Source organism: Dipteris shenzhenensis, chromosome 2, assembly GCF_047967505.1.
Source record: "Dipteris shenzhenensis isolate YYH24624 ecotype China chromosome 2, Dip_SZ_1.0, whole genome shotgun sequence".
In the NCBI taxonomy this organism is placed as follows: Eukaryota; Viridiplantae; Streptophyta; class Polypodiopsida; order Gleicheniales; family Dipteridaceae; genus Dipteris; species Dipteris shenzhenensis.
Window position 1 is genome coordinate 35795519 of NC_141597.1, and position 9593 is coordinate 35805111.

Here is a 9593-nt window from a genome sequence, read left to right on the forward strand (position 1 = left end):
CACATCACATGTTTCTTGTTGCTCCTTGAATTCTTGAAACGAAGTGCTTGCTCTTTGAAAGCATAACTAGGATTCTCCATAATCTCCATAAATCGGGCTGTCTTAGCTCTAGTCAAATCTAGGTAATGGCCTCTTCCCTCAATTGTTCTTGGAAAAGGTTATCTACATTCAGATGAATACTAGGTGGCCTCTCCTGAAGCTGCTCTAGCCTAAGCATGCATATATACCTTTGTAAGACTAGGATATATCTCTTGGGCAAACCCAATGCTTACTGAAATACGTCAATTTAACAAAAGGGAAAGAAAACAATAAATAAAGAAGAAAGGAAGAAAGAAAAATAAACAAACACATCAAGAAACAAAAGAGACCAAAACACAGGAATGAAATAACTCTCTCTCTCTCTCTCATAAAAACTAAAGGAACCACTTACACTTATGTACCATTCCTACAATGATGCAAAATTAAATTCCTTACTTAAAAAGCACAAGCATACTCAATTTAACTCTATTTTGAAAACGGACTGTTCAACTGCCCGCCTTTTGTTTTCAGCTTATGTTCAATCATTCTAAACATGATTCCTGAGCCCAATACACTATAGATAAAAGACTTCATATCTAAGAATGTACGTACTTTTTTCATTGTTTTTATTGGGTTCTACCTCTTGCGTACTAGCAAAGAGATCAAATTATTACATTAAGTGATAAAAGGCTCTTGTTCTAAAGTCCGAAATTCTACAATGAGAACAAAAGAGAAAACGAAAGAGAAGAAAAACCTACTCTAGTGATCTTGCATGGTGGCGCTCCAAAGAATGCAACAACTCATGTCTACATGGCCCAATCTCCTACATAGAACCGAGAAAGTTTCTCCAATACGCCATCTTTCTTACGGTAGTGAATGGACAAATACTCCGGTGGAAAAGGAGAAGCAATATTGGGATGCCCAATCTAGAGCTCTATTAAATTTTACCTAGATGCATCAATGGGTGCTGAAATTGCCAAAAGACTCAAATTGAGAGGGGGGATCAATGGCAGGATTGATATCTATTTTCTAATCCCAAGGACTGATGACTTGGATGATGAAGTCCAATGGATGAGCAAAAGCAGTATTTGGATGCCCAGTCAAATCTTAGTGATAAACTCAAATCTATCTTTAGTAAGATGGATATGAGGTCAGGATACAAGTGGAAGAAGCTGATGAGCACAAGATATCCTTCTGCACAAAAAGGGCCATGTATGATTTCAAAGCAATGCCATTCGGATTAGTTAATGCTTTCAGGCATTGATAACCGAGATATTGCAGCCAGTTCTATTTATTACATGCTGGTATTTTTCTATGACATTGTCATTTACAGCAAAACCAAACAAGAGCACATTGTGTCACCTATCGAGTCCTCACTAGGGAACTTGGTATCGCAAGAGCCTTTATAGAACCAGCTCACACACACAAGACAAATACGATCATATTGTAGGAGGGCTACCCAAGGCAGAGGGAACGCGTTAACTCATCTCAAAAAATATATACTAGAAAGCCAAATTGACATCAAATGCACCGATGATTTGAGTTGTTCGCAGCATGGATCTTTTTCCAAATTTGTTTGGCTGTGGACTCGCAAAAGAGTCTGCAACATTTAGACCAATTAGGGTAATGGCTTCCCATTGCATTGCTGCCAAACTTTGTGTTCATCTAGCTCAATATCTTCGAATTTTCTTCCTCTCCTGCGACCCTCTCTCTTCCTCTCTCTCGCATCGATATGAGTTGCATCATAATTCGTCAAGTTAGAAGTCTGGTGCCAATGAGTATAGCTATCTATTGCTGCCATGCTATAGAAAACAGAGATACCCCTCCAAAAGAAGAAATCTCGACCTTGAACAAGTTCTTCTCAGAGTGACAAGAGCATGTCAAAGATAGAGCCTGGTTGAAGTAGAGAGGCCTCGAGCAAATTCTCCTCAGTAACATTCAAAAGAAAGAGGAGGAGACCAGCCATTGGGAATGTCATGAAAGACATGCTTCAGTGATAGAAGGATGTTGATCAAAGCTGGCCGCAGCAGGACCAAAATATGGCAGTACTGTGACTGTAGAAGTGGGGCAGGTAGTGGTGGGAACCAGCAAAAGTATCAACCAAACTTTCCTCAAAATTAGGATTGACAGCAAGAGAGAAAGAGGTTGACTCTCACATGTTCAAAACAGCAGCATCAAAAGTCGATGATAAGTCTCAAACACATGGAATAAGATAAATTTTCATACTGTTCCAGGCTGAACTTAGGCAGGACAAAAAATGTGGCAGAAACAGCCGAAATAATGCAGGTCAGCTTCCCAGGTCTGCAAGAAAGATGACGTGCCAAGTCTCCTCCACAATGGCGATAAAGCAGTCAGAAGGGGCGGCTCTTTCAAGAAATCCAGCAGATCTTCATGGAGCTGGGCCTGGTTGAGTGGTAGAATCCGCTACAGCAGGTCGGCAGTAATCAGGGACAGCCTCCAATAAAACCCCTCTATAAAAAATGGCAGCATTTCTTGCACAAGAGATGCCCCCCAATCAGAAGAGATGTAACCATTTGAACAATGAAGGCTGAGATTAGTTGGATTGAACCTGGGAGCTCTAATACCATGTCAAAGTAACATGGAGAGAGAGAGCGAGAGAGAGAGAGAGAGAGAGAGAGATGGCTAAGGCAACACTTGAACCTGATTGATGTCTTATCTTCCCCAGACACATACATCACTAATGATGTCAATTGAGAAAATCTCACCAACATCATAGATGATGTCACACACAAATCAAACCAATCAAATCCCCAAAGGTCACGTGACCCTTCAAGCTCACACAAGACAAACCACAACCCTTTTTCACAGTAACACTAAAGCTAGAACCTTGTTAACACTAGAACTAGAACCTTGTTCACTCTAAAGACTCTGAAATACTCCAATGCAGAACTTATGGAAGTTAAGGATTTGACCTATATTTCACATAATTTCAAGGAAAGAAAACTCATGAATAAGATAATTGTAGAGTTCAAAGTTAAGTGGAAGGATAGGTCTGAAGAAGACTTGAACCTTGGAAGTCAATTGCTACTTTGCAGGAAAAGTTTCCCAATTTTGTTTAAGAGTAAATGCTTGAAGAGGGAAAGAATCTCATGTACCTGGAAGCTAATCTTCGGGTTAGTGGACTTGATCCAACAAGGTTAGGGGAACCTGGGATTAAGGCAAGAAGGTTACTGTGGGTCTAGAGGACCTCGGCAATACCAAAGGGTCAGTTAGGTATATATAGCCAAGGACGCTTGGTAAAGCGGGATGCTCTTCTATAAAAGAGTAGCTCAGGCTATTGAGCATTCAATCTGCGTACACACACAATTGGATGATCTGGTCTAGATCAAAAGCCTAGACTCCTACCATCTACATGGCGGATCATGAGATGTTGTACCGAATGTTCCTTGGGAACCGATTTCAGTGGTATGGAACGACGAAGCTATAGGCATGGGTTTGTAGAAGTTTGATCTCTAGCCCACATGCTCACAGGTGGCTGAGAGGTGGAAAGATGCTTCCTCATGATCAATGGGAGCACAGCCCAATTTTGAAGATCTGAACTTCGCATTGACTCCTGCCCTAAGTGGTATGCCCTAGTTTTTTAGGGTATACCTAGATGAATCTAGGAACATTCCCAAACTCATCCTCTAAAAACACAACATAGTGCAATTTCAATCTCATGATAGTCACTCAAGGTTGAAAACCATAAACTCCATCATGCATAGCAAAGACTAGCTACTATGACATCCCCACTGACGTCATCAGCGCCCAACAGTGGGTGTAGACCATAGTATAAAAATATGCTCTCACACATACAAATCCACACACCCACACATACTTGAGCATCCATTAATACAAAATCTTCGTACTAAGTTTCTGTCGGCACTCCGAAGGTGAAGGGCAGACTCGGCCATGACGAAGGCTAGCAATAAAGGAGAAAGCTAATCAAAAGGTAGTCCAAAATCTCTTCATTCAAGCTACAACTGCTTGTGAAGTCTAAATGTTTTCATTTTAGTCTCTCCCCAATGAGCATCTAAGTCTAAATCTAGCTGATAGGGCAACACATCATTTAAGATAGAAAGAATTATCACAATACCAGCAGGCTGCAACTTGGACGAAAACTTCACAAGGTGAAATTTGCATGTCCGCTAATATGGCAGAAGCATATACCTAGATGAATCTAGAAACATTCCCAAACTCATCCTCTAAAAACACAACATAGTGCAATTTCAATCTCATGATAGTCACTCACAAGGTTGAAAACCATAAACTCCATCATGCATAGCAGGGACTAGCTACTATGACATCCCCACTGACGTCATCAGCGCCCAATAAGGTGTAGACCATAGTATAAAAATATGCTCTCACACATACAAATCCACACACCCACACATACTTGAGCATCCATTTATACAAAGTCTTCGTACTGAGTTTCTGTAGGCACTCCGAAGGTGAAGGGCAGACTCAGCCATGACGACGGCTAGCACTAAAGGAGAAGGCTAATCAAAAGGTAGTCCAAAATCTCTTCATTCAAGCTACAACTGCTTGTGAAGTCTAAACGTTTTCATTTTAGTCTCTCCCCAACGAGCATCTAAGTCTAAATCTAGTTGATAGGGCAACACACCATTTAAGATAGAAAGAATTATCACAATACCAGCAAGCCGCAACTTGGACGAAAACTTCACAAGGTGAAATTTGCATGTCCACTAATATGGCAGAAGCATATACCTAGATGAATCCAGGAACATTCCCAAAGTCATCCTCTAAAAACACAACATAGTGTAGTTTCAATCTCATGATAGTCACTCACAAGGTTGAAAACCATAAACTCCATCATGCATAGCAGGGACTAGCTACTATGACATCCCCACTGACGTCATCAACCCCCAACAGTGGGTGTAGACCATAGTATAAAAATATGCTCTCACACATACAAATCCACACACCCACACATACTTGAGCATCCATTTATACAAAGTCTTCGTACTAAGTTTTTGTCAGCACTCCAGAGGTGAAAGGCAGACTTGACCATGACGAAGGCTAGCAATAAAGGAGAAGGCTAATCAAAAGGTAGTCCAAAATCTCTTCATTCAAGCTACAACTACTTGTGAAGTCTAAACGTCTTCATTTTAGTCCCTCCCCAACGAGCATAAGTCTAAATCTAGCTGATAGGGCAATGCACCATTTAAGATAGAAAGAATTATAACAATACCAGCAGGCTGCAACTTGGACGAAAACTTCACAAGGTGAAATTTGCATGTCCACTAATACGGCAGAAGCATATACCTAGATGAATCCAGGAACATTCCCAAACTCATCCTCTAAAAACACAACATATTGCAGTTTCAATCTCATGAAAGTCACAAGGTTGAAAACCATAAACTCCATCATGCATAGCAGGGACTAGCTACTATGACATCCCCACTGACATCATCAGCGCCCAACAGTGGGTGTAGACCATAGTATAAAAATATGCTCTCACAACACCCCCACACATACTTGAGCATCCTAGTTTTTTAGGGTTATTTATTGTGGAGGTAAATGCCTCAGGGGCTATTTGAAGGCAAAAGCATTGTGTAATAGCCTTTTAAAGCAAAAATTTTGATGACAAAGAGCTCACTTACCATGTTTATGACCAGGAGATGTTGGCAATCCTACATCTACCTGTATGGTAGCAAGATCAAAGTCAAGAATGATCATAGGGCACTTGGATACTTTCTTATGCAGCCCAGCTTGTCGACCAACAAAAGAGGAAGTTGGATTCAAAGCAATCATACAACTTCAATATTGGATACAAAGGAGGACAAATAAAATGTGGTTGTGGATGCCTCGTCAAGAATACATTGTTTGTTGTCTCCACTATAGTATACATGTCATTAAAGAGGAGTATATGCAGAATTTGAGGGCAACAGCCATATTTTCAGACTTGCAAGACCCCTCATATCAATGAATTGCAAGGTTTTTGGAGTTGTGACTATGTCCATGATAATTTCTTCTTCCTTTGAAAGCTTTGTTACTGTTGTACTAATTGCCTTGATCAAATTGCCTCTTCTATACTCGCTTTCTTACCACCAACCTTGTGGCATTAACTACATTGAATGTGGGCAAACCTACTTGAAAAATATTTCCTTTATTGATTTGAACCTCCATTGGATACACCTCCATTTTTGTAATTGCCTTTATGTGAGTGCTTATGCTGAAGATCATTGTAAGTCTGTTTTTGATGATGTTGATATTCTACATCCTTTATTTAATGATGTCCTCCACACATCTGAAACTAGAAAATGCTTGTTCACTTGGACCTTTTCTTGCTTGAATATCTTGATTCTCACGCTTCACTGAGTACGACCAGATTGTAACTAACTCAGGGTGGTCTCTATTTCTATATTGCAATGATTTGCACAATACTTTGATTGCCATCACCCAAATGATTGAGAATATCCCCAAGGGATCACCTTATAAAGACGCAACACCTTTACTAAAGGAGCAGCTAAATTATGGGCTTGCATCCCTTCACATCTCTCTCTCTCTCTCTCTCTCTCTCTCTCTCTCTCTCTCCCCTTCTTTGCTTCCTCAATCTGCTCTATTACAAGAGATTTCACAAAAATTCAACGATTCAAACCACTTTTGTACGGACCAATGGTAGATTATATGATGTACCTAGCATCAGTCCCTGAAGGATATGATCCTCATAATGCAGCAATGAAAAACATTCACTTGAATTGGAAGGATTCAGAGACTGCACAATGGGTATGAATGCGGTACATTCCTTGCCCCTATGACAAACTCCATTTTGGCTGCTCACTAGCATGCTACAAGAAAGGTTGTGGCACTCGGAAAATGGGAAGGTAAGTGAAACAAACTGTACTCTCTTAAATTATCACAGGGACTACTTTGACGTCCTTGTACCTATGGATCTCACTCCCGAAGAAGTGACTAGGTGTACGATATATGGATGTCGGATGAGAACGTTTACCAGAAAGAAGGTGATGCAAACTACAAGGCGTTTTGTGGCCACACACATACACACACAGCATACCTACGCATGTATCTTTTCAAACAGAGTGTCCATCAAAAGGTGGTTGAAAGGGTGGATGTGCCAAAACAAAGTGTCTCATTGATTGCCATGCATTTCCTTTTCTGCGACAAATCACTTCTTCGGTTCAATGCGTGCCACATATTGGGCTCCAGATTCATGCTTAATGACAACCAGTGGATTTCAGAGAAATGACTCTTTGGGGCAAGGCCTATTAGAATGTATATGCTACATCTAATGTTGCAATTACCATTACATATATTACACTCTAATTATGGCAGTCCTTAGTCTTCGGTCCACATGGGTAGCAGTAACTGTACAGCTGTTCATGATTATGATGTCATATCCTTTCTTTGTTTTGAATAAATTTTGCTCCCGGTCTATGTTCCTTTCACGGCTTTCCACAATCCCCCTTTCATGTGTTTTAGCCAACAGTTTCAGCTGATAATAAATATGAGGCCAGCCACATGGATTGCTTTTGATATCTTGAATATAAACGTAGGACAGAACCCATCACTCCTGGATTCAGAAAGGAGAATTCGACTTGTTATGCTACGTTTGAAAGTATTTTTATAGTTCATAGCTAGTTCCCCTTCATAATGGAGGTTGACCGTAGCCGTAAAAGACCTGCCAATCTTAGTTTCACCTTTACGTGCTTTCTTGAGGCCACAATTGTAATCAACGGTGTGGCAAACTACATGGGGAATGTTACGTACATCAATATTGCACCTGCCATTCCATGGGATGGATATCTAAAAAGTAGAAAACTAATGAGCCAAGCTCTACCGGTAGAAGACTTTTAAAGGAAATGGCGGCTGACGTATAACTGTGTGAGTTGCTAGTCGTGGAATTGGGATGCTCCCAAAAACACATGAGATGGGTGCAAGCATTTGAATGAGCAAGGAGATCTCCTTCTCGGCCTCTAATCTCCCCTTCTTGGTCATGACCTTTCTGCTTCAATCCGATTCTCAAATTTAGTTGCTTTTGGCTCCATCATCGTCCTCAACGCTTGCTTACTTACCTTGTTATCTTTGAAGTTCTCCCAAGGTATTGTCTGCAGGTGCGCTTGACTCTGGCCGTCGCTTGCGCTCTCTCTCTCTCTCGTTGAGCTCGCGTTCGCTGCTCTCACTATTTCACATACACAGTCCCAGACAGGCTTCTCTCTCTCTCTCTCTCTCTCTCCCCTTTCCTCTGCAGCTTTTTTTTCCTCGTTCTGCCCAGCGCCATTAAGTTAAATCGAATCGAGAGCCCTCATAAATTTATGATGCAGAGAAGCAAGGCACTGGAGTCTTACTGCCGTTGCATCACTGCCCGTGCGATTAAAGTCAATTTTCCAGTCCATGTTTCTGAGCTATTGTTTCCACATGAGTCTTTTAAATACGAGCTATAAAGGACGATCTAATTTAAAAAAACTGTGATAAAAACGAAAACGAAGGCAAGTGTGATAAAAGGCATAGCCAATAGCAATTCTCATCCCCAAAAGGAACTGAATAAGTCAGTCAAAACACAAGCCAAATATCCGGATAAATGCAGGAGACTGAGAACTTGTACCGACCAGGAGGTGCAGGGCTAGTCAGAATGTAAGGGTTTCCCGTCGGATTGGGGTAAGCCGTGTTTGCGTTCATGTTGCCTAATCGCGCGCGCGCTCTCTCTCTCTTTCGCGCGTGCGCGCGCTCTCTCTCTCACTCTCTCTGCTCGTCTGCGTTTCTTGCGCCCTCGTGAATTTCCAGAACGACGCTATCCGTGTTGAAAAAGTGGCTGAAAATGCGATTCCTATCGGATTATTAGTGGATGCCGTGTATGCATGAGACGATTGACGCATGCCACCTCCGATTCTTCTTGCCTGCTTGACTCGTGTACTTTTCCGTCGTCATCGGCTCGCGTCGGCAGAGAGCCAATCCCAGCCGTCCGATTTAAAATCTTCCGTCGCACACTCCAACACTCCCGGATAAATTACAAACCTCTCTCAAGCATTTAATGGAAAGAAGAGAAAACAAGCGAGTACAAGTACTCATGAGCACTACCTTAGGTCAGCCATAATCAATTGTCAAGATGAATGGATGATGCAACCACTTGCAAATGAAAGAGATTTGCAAACTGAGAGAGAGAGAGAGTCTTCAAAGAAAATATGTGTGAGTGAGTGTGCATGAGAGAGAGAGAGTGAGAGAAGACTAAAATAAAAGGGGGCCACTTGGTAAGAAAATGTGCGGGATAGTTCTTTACAAAAAGTGTTACTATAGCGCTACGTGAAAGGCAATGCTAACAAGGTGAATGATATCTAATCATTCATAAGGCTTGCCCAAGATCAAAAAAGCTAACAAGATGAGGTTACCTCAATGGGCCTACCTTTGTGTTTATGAGATGAGGAACGAATGGTCGGACTAGTAAATGTAATTCGTCCTTGTTATTGCACTTGTGTTGTTGAAGTCAGTTCGTATGTGATTTATAGTTGTTCCATGGATCGTAGTGCTGCTTGTAATTAATTGCCACAACCCATGTTGTCGAAACATTTTCTTAAGGTTTGTTGGCGGCGTTGCAC

At 41.3% G+C, this 9593-nt stretch overlaps 1 protein-coding gene across 1 annotated transcript in view; it reads right to left on the bottom strand.

The window, feature by feature from the left end:
• The window catches only part of LOC147904689 (GEM-like protein 1), a 28536-nt gene extending 19706 nt beyond the window's left edge, over positions 1 to 8830 (bottom strand). Inside the window, exon 1 of the mRNA XM_087395172.1 lies at positions 8610 to 8830. Coding sequence (XP_087251298.1) covers positions 8610 to 8679 — 70 coding nt within the window. The 5' untranslated portion in view covers positions 8680 to 8830. The remainder of the gene's footprint in view (positions 1 to 8609) is intronic.
• Between the last annotated feature and the right edge of the window lie 763 nt (positions 8831 to 9593).